The sequence below is a fragment of the Pteropus medius genome, unplaced genomic scaffold, assembly GCF_902729225.1.
Source record: "Pteropus medius unplaced genomic scaffold, Ma_sr-lr_union100, whole genome shotgun sequence".
NCBI classification, from domain to species: domain Eukaryota; kingdom Metazoa; phylum Chordata; class Mammalia; order Chiroptera; family Pteropodidae; genus Pteropus; species Pteropus medius.
The window spans coordinates 3,709,366-3,732,648 of NW_024345600.1; the positions used below are offsets into that span (position 1 = coordinate 3,709,366).

The following is a 23,283-nucleotide window of genomic DNA, read 5'->3' on the forward strand; positions in this document are numbered from 1 at the left end:
CTGGGTACATGTCTCCTGCTTGCTGTCAATCATTAATCACTTCTTGGCTCATTTGTTTATTCCTCATTTATTTATTCCTACTGTTCCAAGAACATTCCTACCACATTCTTATTAGATTAACTTAAGAACACTGTGATGTGATTCTCCTAAAAAGAATGCATTTAACAACAATCATTAATACATCTTTCGTAGGCTTCCAACTTACTAGTAATTTAATCTCTTGTTAATTTACTCTGAACTCTATTTATTCTAACGATAAATAATTCTTTGTCTATTGATGCATTCTATTTATGTCATAAACATGAAGTGTGCATATATCAGGTAATGTTCTCAGCACTTTATAATATTAACTTATTTCATCCTCACCATGACCATACAAGATAGATACTATCATTAAGAAGTGTTTGAGGCACAGGAAGATTAAATAACTTGCCCAAGGTCACGCAGCTTGTAACTGGCAGAACCAGGATTTGAATCAAGGCTGCCTGGCTCCCTACATGAGCTAAAAGCCTGCACTATGTTGTCTCTCTGAAAAAATTTAGGGGAGTCACGGATTATTCTGTCCATCTCACTGGAGAAGTACAATCCCAATAAATTTTTTTTTAAGTTTAACATGAATTTAAAATATATTTTTATTTCGATATATTTTATACTAATAACAATTCTAAGGTTATATAGAGTAAATGGGAGAGAGTAAATGGGGCAAAATGTTAATGGAGAATTTAGAAAAAGAGTATATAAGATGTCACTATATTGTTTTGTCATGTCCCATCCCCAGTCCATATCCAGAAAAATCTTTGGTTTTACTTAACAGAGGATGAATAGCACTCCCAAAGGGAGGGCAAGAGCTGATAACCCTATAAAGGAAAGGGAATGGAGCTACAGGAAGGGGCTGATCAGGAAGAAGGGTTGGAAGGAGAGAGAAGAGAATGGGAGAGGTCTGAATCGATGCCATGGAGAGTAGTATTTTAGGGACAAGGAGTGATGTGTAAAGACACTTTTTTTAGGAAATGTTGCTATGTGCGAAATTCAGGGCCCTGTGCTCCAGGTCACCAGCTTTTAGCAAAGGCTAACGTCCCTTCTCAAGGCTTTGGGGGTTCTATTTCTGTTTCTTTGAATGCTGAGATGACCTTCAGGATCTAAACAAGGCAGTCAAGTTTTCTTTGGTTTTCTTGCCTTATGGCAGGCTTACATACAGTGACAGATTTATTTTCCTATAAGAGCAGTAAAAAGTGGAGGCTTTGGAGTGAGACAAATTGAGTTCAAAACCTGACTTTTCTTCTTGCTAACTTCATCATCTTGAATGTGTAGTATAACCTCTCTGAACCCATTTCCACATCTGTTATAGGAAGATAATATCTAACTCATAGAGTTTTGTGAGGATTCAATGAAATGAAACATGTCAAGTGCTTAATTATGCCTGCACGTAGTAATTGCTATATTTAAAAGGTAGCTGGTATTATTATAATGATCCCGAAATTTAATATTATTATCTTTATTTTACGTACAAGCATGGAGACTTAGAGAAGTCAAGTTCGCCTGCCTCCAAAACCCTTATGAAGAGTTTGCCTTTGAACAAAGACACCGAAACAAGACAAAGAGCAGTAGAAATGCATAGTCTATGACTGAAGGTCATTTAGGAAAACTGCAAGGATTAATGCAAATTAGGGTGGAGACCAGCATAAAATGGGAGCAAGGTCAGAGGAAGACGTGAGGCCTAAATGCTCACGGAAGTCTCCTATTTGGTAGGCAGTGGTTGAACCAATGCCTTCTCTAAAGCCCTGCTACATGTGGGGATTGGATCCTGGCTGTTCCACATGCTGGCTTTGTGGCCTTAGCCAAGTTACCTTACCTCGGAGATTCAGTCTTGCATCTATCAGATGGGATAATACCAAGAGTACCTGTTTCACTGGATTATAGTAAGGAAAAGCTTGGGTAGTGTACACTGAGCACCCAGCACGGTGTCTGGCACACAGGTGCATGCCCATATGAATCCAAACCAAGAAGGACAGGGAAAGGATCCAGGGCTTCTGGGTCCTGCCAAAATGACCCAAATTGTGGTTCAATTATCCAAAAAGGGGTTCTTGATACAGAGAAGGTTATTTCCCAGAGCATAAGAAAATTACTTTGAGCTTGAGCTAGAGGTATTTAGGTCAGACATGAGATGGAAATTCCTGAAAATCGGGGTTGCCAAACTAAATTAGAAATAATGATTTAGGACTTGTGCTAGCATCTACTCTAAGAGTAAAATAGCTGCTCATCTTCCTGGGCTGGGCAAAATGTGTCATAATGAGATGGGCTGAGACAGTCAGCCACGAAATACACACGCCACGAGCAAGGGCCAGCTGTGACCCTGGACTAAGTGACAAGGTTCACAGAGCTAGTAGCAGTTATCAGCCATGGTGGGGAGTGGGTCTGTTCTAACTGAAAACTGACCCAGAGCCTTAAACTTCTTAAGTACAGGTACTTCTGGTCACCCTCAGGCAGAGGACGTAGAGACCCAGAGTCAGTACAGACCCGAGGGAGGAAATCAAATAACTGCTTGTAGCTGAGTGGGCTTGAAGGAAGTGACCACACTTTCTCTGTTCAGAGCCCCTTGAACAAAGGCACAGACTCAGGGAGCAGGGAGCAGAATCTCTGGAGGTTATCAGGCAGAGGGAGGGGTCGTCTGCCAAGGACATCAACCAGTGTTTCTGCATGGGGAGGAGTGTTAGATTGCAAGACCATACATATGGGTCCCATTCAGCAGGGAAAGACCAGGGCTTGGGGGCCTGTCCACTCCTGGCTCCAGAAACTGTCAAATTTCATTGCATTTCCGAGGGCTGCCACTAGGGGAGACCATGACTCCTAGGTGCAATAAGACAAAGGTAGACAGCCATGAAATAAAAACACCTCTAGAAATCATTCACTTTTGTTAAGTTCTTGTCGTTCTTGAAGGCCTGAGCTAGATGGGAGGAGAGAGGAGTGGGGAAAACTCCCACAGGTGAGGTCTCAGTGTCTTCACCTTAGCCTCACCTGCTAAGGAAGCTCCCAGGGATCCCAAGCCACAAAAGCCCTATTGGCCTAGCTAAGATTCCACAGGGCCCTCAAAAACAGACTCACAAATATAAAAGACAATCTGGTGACAGCCAAAGGGGAGGGTGGTCTCGGGGCTGGGAGAATGGGGTGAAGGGTTAAAGAAGTACAAATTAGTAGTTGATAGATGGTCACGGGAATGGTGAGCATGGCGTAGGGAATGCAGTCAGCATTAATGTAATGGCTAGATGGAGGGTCAGAGGAGAGAAAGAGCAATTAGGGAGATCGTTTTATAAACTATATAAATGACTAACCAATGTACTGTACTGTAATAAAATAAAATTTAAAAAAAAAAAAAAAAGAGCAGGACAGGATGCAGTCAGAGTACAGACCTGGACATTCAGACACCAAGCTCTGCCCCAGGAAATCCCTAGAAAGCAAATCTACCTTTAAAGCCCTCACCTCCTCTTCTACTCACTTTCCCTCTTAGCTTCTACCAGAGGCAAAGGCCCCCTGCCCTCACAGTACCCCAATCTTGGCTTAAGGTAAGAAAAGTATCTGATAAACTAAGCTCTTCACACTAAGGCAGAGGGAGCCTTCCTCCCGCTAAGGCAGGCATTGCTAAGCATCTAAGCACTCTCTCTTCTGAGCTCCCCCCCTTCCCTAATTCACAGAATCCTTCTTAACAAAATACTTTAGGGAAACTGCTACTAATCCATCAGAATAGGCGTGGAAGGTAAAATTTACATGGCGTGTTTGTCTTAAAGAATCAGAAACCCTTGGAAGGAACACCGAAGAAATACTACGGCTATGGTAATGACCCAGGAATACCAGACTGGAGTTATGGAAGAATTCCAGGTATCTGAGATACAAAGTCAGGGGTAGAGAGATGACAGAGTAGGCTAGTCCACCTAAATGTCGATGCTATCTGATTCTAGCAAGTCAATGCAGCTCAACTCCACAAACACCAGATGTCAGTTCAGTGCTAGATCCTACTAGGGGCTGGTCCCCACCCTCAAGGAGCTTGGAGTGTCGTGAGGGAGATGGACATAGATGCAAATAGCAACAGAATTAGAACTGAGCAGAATAAGAGTGGAGCCTTTAAAGAAACACAGTACCCCTGGCAGTTGAAAACGAGGAGGAAAGTGATCACTCTGGTTGGAAAATCGTCAGGAAAAGCTTCCTGAAGGAAGCAGTCCTTGGGAAGGACCTTGAAGGAGGAGGAAGTGGAGATGGGAGAACGAGGTGACAAGAACATTATGCCAGCTGAGGGCAAACGCTTGAGCAAAGGTTTAGAATCGGAGAAGCCAGACAGATTCAGAGAATGGAGACATGTCCAGGGGTGGAGTAAAGGAGTAGAAAGATGAGGTGGAGAGTATAATTGGTGTCATATTGTGGATGTCTTTGAATGCTAGGAAGAGGATTTGTCCTCCTAAACCACCACCTAGGGATCAACTGCTTGTTGGATGGGATGTCTTCAGGGAGCCACCAGGGCAGACTCTTGAGGCCTTTGAGAAAGCCTACCCTTTCCCCTTTCTCAGTAGTGCTCCTCCACATCTCTGTGTCTTTGCTCATGCTGTTCCCTCCACCAAAAATGCTCTTTCTTGCTGCTCTGCCCGGCAAACTCCTATTCATCCTCAAAATCCAAGAACGAAGTTCTCCTCTTCTATGAAGCCTTCCTGGCTTTCTTCTGTAGTTATTAATCCCAATGTTCTGTTCACCATTTGTCTATCTCCCCATTAGTCTAATCTCCTGGAGGTCAGGAACTGTCTCTTATTCTAGAAATAGGACCGTTCCTCATACTGGAAATATATAGTCTATAAATTCCTAGTACTTTGTGCAGATGAACACTGCCAATAGTGAAGAAGGAAGGGAGGGAGGAGGAAAGAAGAGAGAGCATCAGCTCTGGTTTAGGGCATTGGCAAATATGCCCAGTGGGCTTGGCCTCCTGGTTTTATCTGTCTCACATGACATCAGCTGCCTGTTATGAAATGGAGGTCGTGAGAGCAAAAATGTGACAAAAAGACCAGAATAGAACAAATAGAACAACTAGAACACAGGAGACCCGCCTCCCAACCCACACGGTGCCTGGCCACATCTCCAGCTTTTAGACTCCAGCTTTCCTGGGAACCTCTCCTCCCGGCGAGGCTGAAGACAAGCCCTGGGCTAGTGGCAGGTGGAGACTGGATCCCGGCCCTGAGGGAAGTGAACGGGTTAACTCTCCCAGAATTCACTGGGCCAGTCTAGCAGCTCACCCCAGAGCGCTGTGAGTCCAGGCTTGTCTCTGGTGTTCTCTTAATTTTAATTTCCCTCCTACTCCTCCTTCTGGGAGACATTGGGAAGAGAAGCTAGGAGCCCTTGGCACCAGCTCTCTCTGGGGTGTCGTTTAAAACTGCCAGTAATCACCATCTTCTGGTTTATTATTATCTCGCTTTCTCTCATAGCTATTCTTGTCATCCCTGGATCTCTCTCTCTCTCTCTCTCTCTCTCTCTCTCTCTCTCTCTCTCTCTCACTCTCTCTCTCTCACACACACACACACACACACACACACGCACACACACACACAGTGAACGGGAAGAGAAAAGCGCTTCTCTCCAGTGCAGTTCCTGCGGTGAATAGAAGTACAAAGAACTCTCCGGAACCAACAGAGCAACCACGTAACAGAAAGTTCAGAAACAGAGACTAGCAGAGGGCAGACAAAATTAGAAACCATCGAATATCGAATGATAAAGATTCTTCTCCCAAACAAAATAGAGTCATCAGCATCAGAGTGAGAGCTAGAACACCCAATCATTTATGTGTTTAATATGCCAGACAGGAAAGTGGAGCCTTTTCCCCGAGTGATACAATGAGACTATGCTTTTGAAAGTGTTTCATAAATTTCAGAATGCTCTACAAATGTAAGGAATTGCATCAGTCCCTGCATAGCCTGTGTGCAGAAGGAAGGGCACTCAGACCTGTCCCGACCCCACTATAGGGTCTTTGGCTTCATAACTGTAAGATTATAATGACCAAACATCCATGGACACTTCTGATTCCCAATATCGAGTGCTTCTGTCAGGCAATGTGTCATGATTTACGGATGTGAAAATGTGGTCCTTTCATGTCCTACCCAGCAACAACCCTTCCTTAAACTGTGTCTGTTTTGCCAGGGGCTGTAGGTGCGGGGACAGCCCTTGTGAAGCCTGGAGGGTGTCTGTTTGCCATGAATTGTGCCCCCCATCTGATGCCCCAGTCTTACCACCCCAGGTAATGGGAGAAGTATTGGGTCAGGGACCTGGCACCAGGCACCATCCTTGGAGCAAAGGTAAAGTCCAGCCTTCCACAGATGGCCAAGGTAAGTGAGAGATAAGAATTATACGTTGGATTCCAAGCTGGAGAGCCTCGCGGGGTTCCTGGGCCCCTATGCTCCTTCTGCTGTCAGTCTCACTCCCCTGCCCAGTTAAAGAGGCAAGGGGGGGAGGGGATAGCTGGCCATTCCCTGCACCCTGAAAGCGAAGTGACACCTGCCGAAGATCACTCAAGTCATTCCCCTCGCCGCCTTCCCCAGCGCGCACAGTCTTGCATTTATGCCTCCTGATTCTGGCGCCTCGCGAGGGTCTGGCTGAGAGGAGCGCGTGGGGCTGGAGCCCGGGCCAGGTGGGTGATAAGCTCAGGTGCAAAGCAAAGAGGGGAGACAAGACCCTGCGAAGAGAGCGATCCTTGCTAGGGAGGGTGGTGTCTGCGATCCGGGAAGGAGCCCCTCAGTCCCCAGGGCCCCACGGGCGCCCGCACTGCGCCGCGGGTCGGGTGCCTGCGGAGAGAGGGCGGTACCTGCCCGTGTCCCCGCCCTTGTCCTGCCACCTTCCCTCCTGCCTGGCCCTGCGCTGCTCTGACCCGGTCCTGCGGGCCGCTGGGTCCCAGACCCAGGCCGAGCAGCTGGGCTGGCGTTGCTGAGGGAGACGTCGGCAAGAGGGAGCCGGGCGGGCTGGCGCCGGCAGCGCAAGTGGCGGGCGGCGGGCGCCGGGACACCTGCAGGCACAGGTGAGCAGACAGGGGCGGGGCGGGCAGGGGGCGGGGGCTGGGCGGGGGGCGCAGGGGTGAGAGACGAAGGGAAGCGCTGTCAAACCTCAAAAAGGACCATGGGTAGAAAGACTGGGGGAAACAGAGCCCTTGGAGGGAGGAGTACTGTGGCGGAGCCTGGGAGACAGTGACCGCTTTCCTTCCTGCTTGTAAATTAGAGAAAAAAGTAGGAAGAGGGAGGATTAGGGACCTCGGGCCCGCCTGGAGGGGAACCAGCACCTGCTTAAGAGGCCTCTCCTCTCCAGGCCCTGCCCACTCAGAGTGGGTCCTCTACTCAGGCGGAGGGGGAGGAATGGAACCCCACACCTGGCCCCCAGCTCCGTGGAGGTGTTCCCAGAGGCTGGGAAAGACCGAATGTAGCCCAAAACCAGAGAGACCCTGATTCCGCTAGACTCATCTCTAAGGTCAACGGCTTGATAGCTGTCCTTCCCTCACCTCCTTGTCTGTGGCCAGGAAGGTCCAGGTTAAGAAGTGGACAAACTGTTCAGTAAAGGGCCAAATAGCAAATCTTTTAGACTTTGAAGTCTATATGGTCTCTGTCGAAACTAGCTGGAAAGCAGTCAGAGACCATCTGTACATGAGTAAATATGGCTGTGTTCCAATAAAACTTTGTTTATGGACACTGAAATGTGAATTTTATAAAATTTTAATGTATAATTAAATAGTATACTTCCGATTTTCTTCAACAATTAAAACATGTAACAAGCAGGCTTAGCTTCCAAGCAGGACAGAAACAGTCTCCTGCCCTCCCTCTCCACGGCCTCTGTGCAGCTTTTCCCCAGGCTAGGTGTGGGGAAGAGGAGAAAATAACTAGAAGCAAAGGGAATCTGCCCACCTGGGGGCATCCAGGAAGCTAGGGACTTGTCTGTCACCCTTGTTCCCAGCTACTCTTAGGACTACAGCATCATTTGAGACCAATGTGGGAGCTATGCGAGGGTGGATGGATAGCTCCCAGGGGCTTTCTACCCAGCATGTGGGGGCATTCCCCACCCCCACCAAGTCATAGATGAGGAAGCCATGATTCCCCAACAAGTGGCCAAGCCCTTGACCCTCAATTCCCCCACCCCCCACCCCACCACCTTGGTCTCAGGCCTAGTGCCACCCATTGATCAAGGGCGCCCCTTCCATTCCTTTATTTTCTCTTTGCAGCCTCAGGAGACCCCTTTCTCCTGGACCTTGGAACTATGACACTTTGGAGGTGACTCAGGAGAGAAGGGATGCAGGCCTTTGGACCTCCAGATGAGGGTCCCCTCCAAGGATTTGTGGACTCCCACGTTGAGACGTATGGGGGCCAGCACTGGGCCTCTACCCAGAGTACTGCTGGCAGTCTCTACCCCCGAGGAAGCCCCATGCTGGTGAGTCCAGGCAGTGCCCCACAGGTGACCTGGGCGGGGCAAGAGGGTGGATGCCCAGGCTTTCAAGCCTCTGCCTTTCACAGGTTCGTGGGCTGCTCTATTCCTATCCCTCACCCTACCCTCTTTCCTGGGTTGGGAGAAAGGGGAAGGCAGAGCTGGGCCAGATTCCACACCCACCCCAGAAAGATGGGGCATGCAAAACAGAGAGCCAGGAGAAGTCAGGCTCTCAGAGGAGGTGCTGTTAGACGGGTCTGATTCAGGGAGCTGGGGAACTTTGCCAAGCCCTGGGGATGGCACCTCCCAAACTCCTACCTCTACTTGGGAGGAGCCTGTGGGTTCCCTCTGAGTCAGGGCTGAGGGAAGAGCAAAGGTTCAGAGTGTCCCTACTCTGCAAGTGAGGAGGGGTGTGGGGTCTCCCTCTGCTCTGCCCTGGCTCCACCCTCCTGGCCTGCTTCCAATGTTGACCAAAGAAATGGGTGTGAAGGCCAACGGTCTCACCCTCAGCCTCCAGGCTTCCCTCCACCTTGAGAACAGTTCTCCTTCCTATTGGGGGTATCCCCAGCCTTACTGGAGGAAGATATGGCCCTGGGAGACAGGGAGGACAGCTAGGGACTCTCCCAGGCTGAGGTGGGGGAAAGGAGAATAGGAAGTCTGTGGGGTAAATCAGGCCACAGGCAGATCAAGGAATGTGACCAGGCCTGTCCAGGAGGAGCCTTGTGGCCACAGCCTCAACCTCTCACATGGAAAGGCAGCTGCTCCCCACTGGATGGCACACAGGCTGCATGCCTCTGGGGAGGAGCCTCACATGTGTGTACCCTCGTCCCCATGTACCAGGGAGGCTGTTCACAACCCAGGGAAGCTGTAAGGGACCCAGATATAACATATACCATGCATTGTGTGTGCAAGCCTGTGATATAGGGAGCACACACGTGAGTGGACAGACATGGGGAGACACACATCAGAGCCCAGACATGTGCATACCTGTGCACCTGCTCTGCAGGAGGCCTCTGCTTCTGTCCCTGGGCCCACTCAGGAGCCAGCTTAGCATGTCCCTGCCCAGCTTACTTGGCCTCCCTGGCAGCAGCCACTGTGACTCAGGGCAGGAGCGGCTCACACCAAACTGGTTTGAGGGGACAAGTGAGTCGGCTCAACCTGCAGGGGTGAGGGATGCTCTCTAGGGTGAAACCTGGCCCCCATACCTCCCTAGGACTTCTGGGGGAAGGGAGGCGACCCCCCCAGAACTTCCCTTGCTCCTCCCCCAGGCTCCACATCACCTACGCCTCCAAGACCATGTTCCCTTTGCCAAGGGTTCTGTCCAGGCCCAAGGCCTGTCTCCTATGAGGTCTCGAGAAGCAGAGCCTGAGAAGAGGCATGGAGTTCATTTTGGGGTTGGCCCACCTCACTCCCCCAAACTCAAGGTAAGGAGTCCCTCTCCTCCCATCCATCCCTTGATCACAGCCTGAGCTGCGATGTCCTCCTCAGACGATCAGAGCCGAGAGCCCAGGCAGCCCCTCCAAGGCGCCAGATTTAGCTCTGTCTGGAGGCCCTCTCAAGGACACATGCCTAAGCCATGCTGCCTCAAAATGTGCACATTATGGGCAAATGTCAAAATGCTGCCTGAGACCACTGGTTCCCTAAGTCCTCTGAAGGGTTCTGTCTTAAGAGACCTCTAAAAGGCATCTTTCTGGTCAGGGAGCCCGGGTCAGATCCTGTGTCCAGGGACCTTTCTGCAGTCCATGTTCCAGCAAAGCTTCTTCCCCGTAATACCAACCGGGGTCGATCCCTACCCCCCATCTTCTGTGTCCTCACTCACTCTCAGTGCTCACACACACGTGCACACGCAGCCCTCTCTAGGCCAGTTGGGCTGGACACCCAAGCCGTGGCCAGGACTGATCTCGTTCTCAGCTCCACCAGGAAGTCACCAAGGCCCGTGAGTTGGAGATGAGGCTGCATACGTTCAGCATGTTTGGGATACCCCGCCTGCCCCCTGAGGACCGGCAGCACTGGGAGATAGGAAAGGGTAGTGACAGTGGCCTGACCATTGAGAAGTCCTGGAAGGAGCTGGTGCCTGGGCACAAGGTAGGCCTGTAACACAGCGTCTGTGCGCATGGAGTCACAGACACACATACATACATCTTACCTCTGCCTCTTCCCAAGGGAAAGGCCTTGGGAAATGGGTCATGTGGGGAAAGCATTTGGAGACATCTTGCTCTAGGTTCAAATCCTGATTCTGTCACTTACTAGTAAGATCTTGATCAAAATAGCAAGCCTCTCTGAGCCTCAGTCACCTCCTCTGTAAAGCGGGGGTGACATCACCTACACACTAGAGGATTGGTTTGAGGATTAAAAGGTCATCTATGAAGTAGATCCAGTAGCATTTAACAAATAGTAGCTGCTGTTCTTGTCATCGTTCCCCAACTGAACCAGCCCTATCCCCACCCCAGGAGATGAGCCGGGAGCTTTGCCACCAGCAGGAAGCATTGTGGGAGCTACTGACCACTGAGCTGATCTACATGCGAAAGCTCAAGATCATGACCGATGTGAGCCTCCCTCAGCCCTCCCGCTGCGCAGGCCCTATGCTCAGCCGCGTACCTATTTCCCTTGCATTTTTCCCAATCCTCCCAGACCAGAAGGGGCAAGGTTGCTGAGGGAGGAAGGGGCAGGAAACCAAGAGAGCCCCCTGACTTGAGACCTTCCCGGGGTCTTGGGAGAGAGGTTAGCAGTGCTGAAGTTGCGGGGCGAAGATGCATTGAGGGGCCAGGCCGGCGTCCTAAGAGGAGGAAGTCGGTGCTCAGACCCTCGTCTCTCCCTGCGTCTAGCTCCTAGCTGCTGGTTTGCTGAACTTGCAGCGAGTCGGACTGCTGACAGAAGTGAGTGGCAGCTCGGGCGGGGAGCCTGGTGCATCTGAAGCTCTGCCCCGAGAGTCGGTGGGGCTGGGGGTGAGTTGGGGTGGGGATCAGAGCCTTCCAGGCTGCCTAGGTCTAAATTTCACTGCCTCATTTTCTAGAAGCCCTACCCTGTTTAGATCCCAAGCAGGCCACAGGTCTCCCACCTCACCTCCCCATCCCCACCATCCATGCTTAGCAGTCCTCACCTGTCTGTGGCCAATGCTGCCTGACGATGACCCGCTAAGGCATGTGGCTAAATTCTGCTCCCTCCTCCAGGTGTCAGCTGAGACCCTGTTCGGAAATGTCCCCAGCCTGATTCGAAGTCACCGGAGCTTTTGGGAAGAGGTGCTTGGGCCTACCCTGAGGGAAACTCGAGCCTCGGGCCAGCCTCTGGACCCTGTCAGCCTACAAGATGGCTTCCTGGCGGTGAGGCGTGGCGAAAGTTTGGATAATCTGAAGGAGGAGGGATTGGGATTGCCCAGAGGGGTACGGTCTGCGGGGTGTGCCTATGCAGCTGGAATCCTTCCATGACTTGACGGGGTCCAAGTTGTACAGCCTCTACCCTAAAATATCACCTCACCTCCTGCCCTTCATTCTATAAGTATGACCCCTGTCCCAAAGGTTCTTTGGGCTTCTGGAGACCCTTATTATGTGAAAATGCAGCTGTCTCAGGGAAGGGTTGTACCTAAGCTCTTATCAATTATAAGATCTTACTTCTTGGACAGAGATCCATTGACAAATAGCTGGGAACAAGAATGGGGCCTACCTGAGGTGTCCCCTAGGGGGCTAGGGGAGAGGGTATAAAAAGCCACATATACACACACCTAGAGCATGGAGTACAAGAGAAAAGTACAAGAGAAGTACAAGAGAGGCCCAAGATCAGATTTTTTTTCCCCAATGTTACCCAGCCAGAAAAATGTGGGCCTTGCAGAGTCAGAATGGGGTAGAGAGGTGGGAGGACAGCCTCTTGAGAGCCTGGTGGCCCCCTTCCACATGACAGGGCTCTGGGCCAGCCTCAGGTCACCACCCCGCTACCTAGTGAAATTGGATCTGCAGTGTCCTGAAAATGTTCCAGCTGAATTATTGATGACAGGAGTAAGTTCAGAGCAGCAGAGCACAACAGGGGCTGTACACAGAAGCTCCGAGAGCAACATTGGGTCAACCTTTTGGGACCTCAACAACTCTTTGGAATCCAGAGAGAGGGGCTGGCGGTCATGGGAGGTAGGGATTGGCAGGAACTAGACTAAAGATCTACGAGGGGCTGTCCGCATCCCCCACCCCTGCTCCTCAGGTTCTGCAGCTGAAACCTGTATCTCATGACCTTCTTCCCCTGCCTGCTCCCTGCCCCCCAATACATCCCTCCAGTTCAGACAGCGGTTCCAGCCCTATGTCCAGTACTGCCTGAGAGTGAAGCAGACCATGGCTTATGCCCGGGAGCAGCAAGACAGCAGCCCTCTCTTCCGTGCCTTCGTGCAGGTGGGAGAAGGGGTGCCGGGAAAGGGGGATAGGGCGTACCCTAGACAACCAAGTCGCCCCCGATCTCCAGCTGAGCCCAATCCCTAGGGCAGGGCGGGAGGGGGCTGCAGACTGCTGACCCTATGCCCACCTACCCTGGCAGTGGTGTGAGAAGCACAAGCGCTCAGGAAGGCAGATGCTGGGTGACTTGCTCATCAAGCCCCACCAGCGCATTACCAAGTACCCGCTGCTGCTGCAGGCTGTGCTCAAGAGGAGCCCCGAAGCACGAGCACGCAAGGCCCTGAATGCTATGGTAGGTGGCCTGGCAGGGCCAGGACCCTGGGGAGGCAGGGGCTGGTGTATGGAAACTGCAATGCAGGAACTCTCAAAGATCTCTTCTCATGCGTATGTGACCGTGCGGTACAGGCTGGATGGCCCGTGTTAGAATGCTGTGGTTGTCATCGATTGGGTGGGATGTCCAGGGTGCAGAGCTGAGCTGCTCCCCGCTGCTCTCACCTAGATTGCTGCTGTGGAGTCATTCCTGCAACACATCAACAAGCAAGTCCGCCACAGCGAAGAGCAGGAGAGCTTGGTGGCTGCAGCCCAGCGCATGGGGCCCTACGAGGTGCTGGAGCCATCCAGCGAGGAGATAGAGAAGGTGAGAAAGGGAAAGAGCCTCGTTAAAAGCAAGGTCCCCAGGGAGATGGACGAAGCAGAGGCCTGGTGGAGAAGAGGCGGGGGGCCACCAGACGGGTGTGCCCAATATTCCCTCCCAGTGGTGAGGATCGCAGGGGCAGAGTTCAAAATAGTAGAAAGGAGACACTGAAACGCTTCCTCTCCTTCCAAGCAGAGGGAGGATAGAAAGAGACCGTGCTGGTGATGGAGCAAAGAACCACCCTGGCTGGGAGGCAGACACAAGCCCCACCCAGCCCCCTGACCCTCTCCTCTCTGTGTCCTGCAGAACCTGCGTCCATTCTCCAGCCTGGACCTGACGTCCCCCATGCTGGGGGTTGCTCCTGAGCACATCAGGCAGCTGCTGCTGGAGGGACCCGTGCGAGTGAAGGAAGGGCGAGAAGGGAAGGTGAGGAAGCTGGTGGCAGGAGCAGAGAAGATGAGAGACGGCTTGAAGAGAAGGGAAAGATGATGGGAGACAAAATGAGTCAGAAAAGCTGGAAGTGAGAAAAGGGTGTGTGTGCCTGTGCATCTGTGTCACGTCTGTGTGTGTATTGGGAAGAGGACATGGTTCTGGCTAAGCTCTAGTTGTTTGTATGACCCTGAGTCAGCCAGTTTCTCTGCCCGTTAAGTTAAAGAAGGGACCAAGCTGACACCACTGCCGGCTCTGCTCTACAGTTCTGCACTTGTCCCTGTGCTTGAGTGCCCCCGGGCGTGCATACGCATGCATGAGCCCCAATCCCTGTCCTGCCATTCCCCCTGCTCCAGCTGACTCTGTCTCTTTCTCTTATGCATGCCCCCAGCTCGACGTGTACCTTTTCCTCTTCTCTGACGTGCTCCTGGTGACCAAACCCCAACGCAAGGGAGACAAAGCCAAGGTTATCCGCCCCCCTTTCATGCTGGAGAAGCTTGTGTGTCGACCACTCCGAGACCCTCGTATGTCTCTCCTGCGGGGAACTTTTCCTTCTCCTTTCCTCTTGGCAATGGGAAGGAGTCGGGATGGGCTTCCAAAGGTCTGGCCCTTGAAGCAGACCTTCTCCTCCATCCAGACAGCTTCCTGGTGATCCACCTCAGTGAATTCCAGTGCGTCTCCAGTGCCCTCGTTGTGCACTGTCCCAGTGCTACAGACTGTGCCCAGTGGCTGGAGAAGACCCAGCAGGCCCAGGTATGTGAGAGCCAGGCCCAGGCACGGGGAGGGATGACAGGAGCATGGAGAGGAGGAGAGAGAGCGCCTGCAGGTTCAGGAGGGAGATGCCCTCAGGCGGGAGATGCAGCCTTGACCATCCCTAAGAGCAAGGAAGAGAACCTTGGGACAACCGCTGTGCCAGGGGCCAAGACAGCATCCCCTAAAGGTTTCTCGAAACAATTCACTTTGACACTTTATCCTCCAATTAACAGCTGTTAATGGGGCCCTGGCTGGCTGCAGGCACTAGCTCTGTGCTAGGGAACCAGAAAGGAGTAAAACACCTTTCCTGCTCTCAGGGAATACACGCTGCAGCCTCGCTAGACAAGTTAGTGTGTGAATGTCGAAATATGTCTACAGAATGGAGCTGGGACCAGGAGGGAGTGAGTCGTTCTGTCTGGTGGGTTGGTTGGGAAAGGGACAGTGCAGAGGGAGGGGACCCTGAAAAGCCTTCACAGAGGAACTCTTGTCTGAGCACCTTTTGGGGGAATATCTAGGAGTACGTCCGAGAAATAAGGACGGAGAAAAAAACAAAACTATTTCAAAAGGAGAAGCAGAATGTGCAAAGGTCAAAGATATGAAACAGTTACGTGTGTTGCGAGAAACACCAGCCTGGGTGCTCTTATCACTAGGTGGTGGCGGAGATGCTGGGAACATGCCCATCTCTGGATGCCACGGAAGGAATTTGAACTTCCGTGACTTCCGATGACACGGAGCCCGTGAAGGTGAATGATGTAGGCAGGTTTATGTGGTTAAAGCTAGAGGAGTTCGGAAGAGATATCCAGATGGAGCTGTTTTGCCGTCACAGACTGTGTGGCTTAAAGCAACAGAAACTTATTCCCTCCCAATTCTGGAGACCAGAAGTTGGAAATCAAGGTGTCAGCAGGGCCACGCTTTTTCTCCAAGGCTCTAGGAGAGAATCCTTCCTTGCCTCTTCCAGCTTCCAGATGTTTCTTGGCTTGTGGCAAATTCGCTCCACTCTCTGCCTCTGTCTTCTCACAGCCATCCTCTCAGCTCTGTGTCCAAATCTCCCTTTCCTGTCTCTTATAAAGACACCAGTCATTAGATTTAGAGCCCACCCTAAGTCCAGGATGATCTCATCTTGAGATTCTTAACTTAGGATCTTTGCACCTCAGCAAAGACCCTTTTTCCGAGTAAGGTCACATTTATAGGTATTGGGACCTAGAAATATCTTTCTGAGGCCACTGTTCAACCCACTGCAGGAGCAGGATGACCAAAGAAGAGTGAGCATTTGAGCTGGATTTTAAGGACAGGGAAGACCATGAGCAATAGAATCAAGGGAGCACTTGGGCTGGATTTGTTTGGGGATAGTGACCATGTCTGTCTGAGGCCGGAGCAAAGGGTTTATGTGAGCTAGTGATGAGAGGCTAGGCTCTCCAGGACCCTAAGAGCTACAGAAGAGTGTGGACTGGATAAGACTGAGCTGAATTGTGTTGAGAAGAGAGCCACCATAGATTCTTGAGGAAGGGAATGCCATGCTGAAATCAGTGTGTTTTGTCTCAAATTGTCAGGTGGCAGTGATAGGTGGGCTGGGGGAAATCGGTGGCAGATTTACTCTATTAGTTTGGGTGTGAAACATTGAGGTTTAGTGCCATGGCCTTAGGGACACCTGATGATAATGATGATGATGGAGGAGGAGGAGGAGGAGGAGGAGGAAAAGGAAGAGGAGGAAGAGAAGGAGGAGGAGGGAGGGGAGGAAGAAAGGAGCTAAAGATGGAAGAGACAAATGAGCCTTAGAGAAACTAGTTAAAAGCCTATATTGAATGAGTGAAAATCTAGGCTCAGACACCATTCTTACCACTTACTAACTGGGTAAACTTGAGTAAGTTATATGGCCTCCCTGAGCTTCCATTTCTTCATCTGCAAATGGATATAAATATTAACAGTCCTTGCCTCATAGGGAAGATTCAAAGGTCATTCAGATTAGGTTTGTAGCATGGTGCGGGCTCTAGGTGAATGTTCTGTACCATGTCCGTAAGGACAAATGATGATTTCCTTCCCAAGGTTCCTGTTTGAAAGACTGCTTTGGCAATGGTACCCCTGATAGAAATAAAACGATTAGAAAGGGAAACCTGTTCGTTTAGTTGTTGTTTCCTGGGACGGGTTGTTTCCTCAGGTAGCAATATTTAGTTGTAAACAGAATCACTTTGGAAAAGCATCAGTGGGAGGTAGCCAAGTGGAGATATCATAGGGGCTTGTGGAAATATAGAAACACAGACTTGGAGTTTAGGTGAGAAATAAGGAGGAACTATGGAAGTAGTTGCTGAGAGAGGAAATCTTAAAAGTTCTAATCGTAAGAAAAAAAAATTGTAACACTATATGGTGTCAGATGTTAACTAGATTTATTGTGATGATCATTTAGTAATATATACAAATATTAAATCATTACCTTGTAACCTGAAACTAATATAATGTTTTCTGTCAATTAGGCCTCAGTTCTAAAAAAGAGAAAAGGCATTTTGAACAAGGAAAGAAATCTTAGTGTGGACTATTTCTAAAGAATGCAACTTCATTATTTTTAAAGAGTTTAAATCAAATTAGTGATTCTCATAGAGCTTGTTTTAGTGACCAGATAATGATTTGTCATCAGCACATTAGGTAATTAGGGCTTCTGAAACTTTTGAGAATGTATGAACATAGTGTTTTTCTTTAAATAATTTTAAGCATTCTTCTCACCGTCATATCTATTATATCATATCATAATATAGAGAGCTTATTTGAGAAAAATAAAACCAAAGCTTAGTTTGTTTCAATACTGTATTAAAAATTCTGAATTAGGAGAGTAAAAAATAAATACTAGGTTTCTGCCATTAAAACAAAGAAGAACGAAATAAGGATGAGAGACTGAACCTCAAGATCTGTGTCCTCCAGCCACGCAGGCCTGCCACTTCCTTGAATACTTAAACAAAAAGGTGGCAGTCCCCAGCTAGGGGACAGGGGTTGGGAGTGAGGATGGCTTTTATTGTGAGGTAGTCTCCCATCTGCCCCAGCTCCTGCTTCAGCCTGTTCATCATCCCTCCCTGTACATGGCAGGGGCCTTCTCTCTACACCACTCTCCCCAGCCCATAGTGTCCACAAGGCTGGCCTGGCTGGCAGCTGACACCATTCTGGGTAAGAGGGGAACAGAGGATATAACTGGAAACAAGCCCCAGCCTCCCCAGGACAGCAAGTGGGGGCCCTTACTGACAGACAACCTCTGTTCTTTGCCACCCCCACCATCTGAGCTTTCTCCTCCTCCTCTGGTTCCCAGTCCCATGAGGACTTCCCCCACCTCACCTTCTCCTCTTAGAACCCCCAGGGGACCACTAAAAAATTGCTGATGTTTTATCATGCAAATCATTTAGGCCCCATAGTCTCACTCCTGGCTAAGAGGAAAGGAGATCACTTTAATACCTAATCAAGCAGTGCACAAGCTCCTGGCCTCCCTTGGCAAAACAAAGAACGAAGCTTTGAAATTAGTTCGTCCTGCTATTACCTCAGACCGAATTCTTCGGGAACCCTGCTCTCTATCACCATCAGTCTTCGTAAACTGAGAGAGCAGTAGAATGAATATCGGGCCCCTGTGAGAGCAACCGCCAGGGGTCAGATGAGTTTTTTTTTCCCTCCCCCTTACAGATATGTAGATGGAGATTTATTCCTAGCACGTTTACCCACGGGGGCTTAAGCTTTTATTGAAAAGGAGCTTCTCAAGGGAAGAGAGACTGATCTTGGGACATGCCCATATTTAGGGGCCGGGAAGAGGAAAAGGCACCAGTGACAGGAACAGAAAGAGCTGTCAGAGAGGAAGGCCAAGAAATGAATAGTGGGGAGGAGCCAAGATCTGAGGGCACAGAGGCCAGCTCTCATTACTAGTGTTTTTGCAGGAGTTACTTCATTTCTCTAAGCCCGGTCCCCATCTGGGGAATTGCAGTGATAATGGGAACTGCCATGCAGGATAAACAGGAGAATTATGTTTGTAAATTGTTTGGCCCAAGGCCCAGCACTTAATGAGCACTCCATAAATGCCTGTTATTGTCATCATGAGACGGGTGGTCAGTGGTGCCTGGGCAGGCCCAGTGCATCTGGTGGACTTTGGAAGGAGAGCGGGTGAATCTGGGAGCCGCCCCAGAGGCGGTAGGGAGAGCAGGCATTTCCTCTCAGAGCTTCAGTTCTCCACCAAGGCAAAGGAAGAAGAGTCGTGCCGAGGGGAGCCCTCCCTTCCTTTTCCCGGCTTTGTGGGGCTGTCATATTCTGGCTCGGGCACCCATTTCCTCTTCCTTTCCCAATATGACTCTCCTCTTGCCCAAGCTGAGAAAACCCTCCCAGGGATGCTGGAGAGGCTCTGGGGTGGCTAGGGAGACTCCGAAAAGCCCCAGCCCTGATACCTGAGGTCCCTGCCTCCCTGCTTCTTCCTGGGGCACAGCCAGGAAGTGGAGACACTGGCACTGGATGTTTCTTACAGACGCTGGCACTGGATGTTTCACCCCTTTTCTCCTACACACCAACCATATCCCGGACATCCCAAACACAAAATTGAACTTGGGTCATGTGGGGCAAAAGGGCCCAGCATCTCAGCAGGACAGCGGGCTACCCCAGCCCTCCCCAGGTTCCAAGAACGGCCCCTCCCACCCTCCTTTGTCCTGGTTCCTCCCTACACTCCACACGGCTGAGGTGAGGTCTGGAGACAGGGAGAGGTCGCAGGGCCTGGCCCCAGTGTGCTAGTTTCCTGCCCCCAGGCACCATCATCCCTTGCTCCGGCTAACAGACCAAGTCTTAGGTGACTGCTAAAATTCCTTGCAATGCTTTGTCACTCAGGAAACCGAGTGACTGGAAAACCAGGGCAAGGAGAACTGGAAATAGAAGCCAATGTCATCGATGTCATTTTCCTATCCCTGCTCACCATTTTTTTAATGTATCTCTTGCGCTGGCCCAGCCACTCTTTGTTTCTGGAGAAGCTTTAGGAAGGTCCAGATGCCCAAGAGTTGCTGGTTTATACACCTCAAGCAGGGAGATATTCAAAATACTTAACATTCAGGAGGGTCCTAGAGGTCCCCTGCTGTGCCAGATGCTATCCCTCCAGCTGATGGATCTCAAGGGGAGTTGCGGGGGGCTGGGAGGTGTTTGGGAGGAGCAGGGTAATCCTGGGGAACTGAGGCAGGAGGCTCAGACAGCAGCCCTTTGCTTATCAGCATGAAAGTATTTCAATATTTTAACGACGATAGGGCCATCCAGTGGGTTCCGACACCAGCGCCGCCCACAGCAGCCACCTCTCCCTCTTTTGCCAAGCCTCCACCTTCAGCTCTCTGGGTTCTGCTGCCTTCCCTCCCTCTCCGCCTCCCCCACAAGCGTTGTCCTTTAGCAACTCTGCGCCCTTTCAGGCTGTCCTTGAAAACAGTGCAGTTACTACTCTAGGATTCATGGGAAGGGTCCAGTTCCAGTTCTGCTTCTCTCTACTTGTGACACCTTGAGCAAGTTCCTTCATCTCTTGAAGTCCTGTTTTCTCATCTGTAAACTCTGCCAGGCGATGGTGTGTTTCAAAGGACCACGTGCATGTGGAGGTGCTCTGTAAACCACTTCTTGATCACTATTTTATTCTGATGGCACCTGTATGAAAATGTTGAGGGAGGAAGACAAAATATAATGTATCCTTTCTCTAACCCTCTTGAGATGATCCTGCTTTCATCTCTGAAGGACAGCAGAGTCCTCAGTCCAGGACAAAGCCTACCCCTGACCACTCTGGTGGCAGGAGGAAGAGTAACCTGAGGGCCCAGCACTTATACCAGCATCACCAGCAGTCAGGGAGGGCTTCCTGAAGGAGGGGACAGACTGGATAGAAGGCTTGCCAAGGGGGCAAGAGAAGCAGGAAGGTAGGAGAAGGGGCCTTGTGCTCAGCCCACCTACCCCTGCCCACCCAGGGCCAGCTAAAAAGTTCAAATCCTGGTTCTATCCCACTTTCTTACTGCATGACCATGGCAGGTACTAACCTCAGTCTCCTTTCTCAGTAGTAAAGTAAGAGTAAAAATATCTGCCTCATCAGGTTGTTGTGAAGATTAAAGGTGATAATTATTGTATGTAAAGCACTTAGCCTTGTGCCTGGCATACAGCAAGTGCTCAATAATTGAGGGTCTTAATGAAAGTATCCCCACCCCAGGTTACCCTTCAAAAGCTGAAGGCAGAGGAGTATGTCCAACAGAAGAGGGAGCTCCTGGCCCTCTACAGGGACCGGGACCAGGACCAGGAGTGCCAGGGCACCAGGCCGTCCACGCCTTCCTCAGAGGGCTCTCAGAAGAACACAGAGGAGAGGTAACACCCACAGGGGCCACAAGCTCTCCTGTAGTAAGGAGGCTGCAGGCAAGGAGGGAGAGAAGAGGAAGCCACAAGGGGGAGAAATGGCATGACAGCATCCAGGGAAATTAGGAATCGATTGAGAAACCCAGGCTACAGGTGGGAGAACAGATTGGCATTAGCCACGTGAAGGGCCTCCTGAGACAGTCTAGGGGGTTAGCCAGCCTACAGTTGGCACAGGCTAAAGGAAACAGACACAAGAGGCATGAACTCCCTGAGAGGAGCAGGCTCCCCAGGCTAGAGATGGAGACTGAAGGCCAGTAAGGGTTTGCAGAATGTTGGAGCTGCAGGGACCCGCTAGTCCAAATCCCCAAAGAGCACGGGAGGTTCATCCTGAATAACACAGCTATTCACCAGTATGGTTAAGGAGAAAAAGAAAAAAGATCCATCACTGGGGATAACTTCAGGGGAGCCCAAGAACCCCACAGAAAAGGCCAGAGCACCTACTTAATACAAGGCGCCGGACCAAGTGCTGTGGGTAAAATGTCTCAGAGGAGCTTACAGTTCAATCAGCGAGATGAGAAAAAGCCAGTGCAGTATAAAGGTGATACTGAAATAGGTTTGGAGGGGCTATTTCTGAATGGAGTGATACAGGGAGGGACACTTCTTGGACTTGAACTTGACCCCTTAGCATCTGACTTGGACCATTTGCTATTTGTAGGAATCCAGAGTTGTCTACCATCATCCCTCATCTGGTAGTGACAGAAGACACAGATGAAGATGCTCCCTCGGTACCAGAAGATACCTCAGACTCTGGCTATGGCACACTGATCCCAGTGTCCCCCAGGGGGTCCCATTCCCCACTGCGCCGTCTCCGCCCATGGGCCCTTCGGCGGAATTACCGCCTCGCCTTCTCCACCCTCGACCTCCAAGATGTTACTTTGCGTCCCCAGCCTTCTGACCCCCAAGCTCCCCAACGCCGAAGTGCCCCTGAACTGCCAGAAGCTATCCGAAGAAGAAGCAGTCTTCTCAGGGGAGAACCACCGACCTGGTCTGAGGAAGAAGATGGGAACTCGGTGGGAGGGAACGTGGTGGTGGAAACCTTACATAGGGCCCAACTTCGGGGGCAGCTCCCCCACTCCCCAACCCACACTGACTCTGCTGGGGAAAGCTCCTGGGCATCTTCAGAGGATGAGGAAGAGGGGCTCCTCTTTCTGAGACCCCGCCGTACCCCCTCTCCCCGCCCCCTCCGAGCTGAGGACATGCTCAGAGAGATCCGGGAGGAGCTGGCCAGCCAAAGGATTGAGGGCATCCCGGAGCCTAGGGACAACAGGCCTCGGAAGCTGACTCGGATCCAACTGCAAAGGATGCGTGGGCCCCACACTGTACAACTGGACACTCCCCTGTCCACATCGTAAGTGCTGAAAGGAAGGTGGCATGGGAAGGAAGAGGGGAAGGCTAGTATGGAGTGAGAAGGGGTGTCAGACAAGGAGGTCGGTGGGGAGGGGGTCAGTGTAAGAAGGCACAGAGCAGGGGCCACGGCAGGGGAGGGCCCTTAGCCCCACTCTTCACCCCGTGTCCGCCTTTACCTAACATCCACCTCCTTTCTTTACAGAGAGGTTTGAGGAACCCTTGGGACCTTTGCCGTTGCTCCTTCAGGAAATCTCTCCACAAGAGTGCTGGTCACCACCTCCACCCTTGGACTCTACCTCAAGGTCCACACTCCCCACCAGGAAGCCTGGCCCAGGCACCCTCATGCTTCCTGCTCTAAAAACTCTGGGGATCAAGAGCTGCACATTTATGTTCCATAGACACCTGAGCCCCACATAAAAGTTGTGCATAAAAATGACTGCCCAGTCAGCGCTAGATGAGGGTGGGAAAAACCTGGGGTGGGGGTGAGTAACCGAGTGAACACAGGCTACTCCTGTCAGCTGGCGTCATGGCGGTGGGGTATCTGGCCCTAGCTCAGGGCTTCTCCCACCCCACCCATCAGGATCCAGGTCTCTGTCCCAGGCTCCCGCCCATTACTCAGAAAGAACACTCCCTCCAGGAGCAGAGCTTTACTTTTCCAGTTTTAGTGTATTTACAGAAGTCCACAGCTCCGGCTGGAGGCCCCATCGTTCTGTACTGTCCCCGCCCTGGGACAGTTCAGCTTACTCTGCGCTTGTCCAGATAGGGGGCGAAGGGGTGCCAAGTTTCTATTAGTGTAAAATAATTGATACAAAGATTGCTTATCTACTGTGAAAAAGGCTCAGGGACCAACTAGGGTCTCCTAAGCAGCCTTGTTGGGTCCTCCAGGCCCCAAATAGGCAATGTGGCCTGGTACTCCTTATCACAACCGCCAACTTGGGCTCCTGGCACACTCAG

The 23,283-nt window shown here is 50.9% G+C and overlaps 1 protein-coding gene across 1 annotated transcript; it reads left to right on the plus strand.

Moving 5' to 3' along the window:
• The first annotated feature begins 6,505 nt into the window (after window positions 1–6,505).
• PLEKHG6 (pleckstrin homology and RhoGEF domain containing G6) lies at window positions 6,506–22,749 on the plus strand. Its single transcript, XM_039874117.1, has 16 exons — window positions 6,506–7,039; window positions 8,228–8,433; window positions 9,696–9,851; window positions 10,339–10,512; window positions 10,878–10,973; window positions 11,253–11,303; window positions 11,598–11,747; window positions 12,687–12,797; window positions 12,940–13,089; window positions 13,297–13,434; window positions 13,738–13,857; window positions 14,252–14,384; window positions 14,498–14,613; window positions 20,783–20,934; window positions 21,638–22,330; window positions 22,532–22,749. Exons 2-16 carry the CDS (start codon window positions 8,296–8,298, stop codon window positions 22,539–22,541), a joined length of 2,388 nt encoding a protein of 795 aa, XP_039730051.1. The 5' UTR covers window positions 6,506–7,039; window positions 8,228–8,295; the 3' UTR covers window positions 22,542–22,749.
• The last annotated feature ends 534 nt before the right edge of the window (window positions 22,750–23,283 follow it).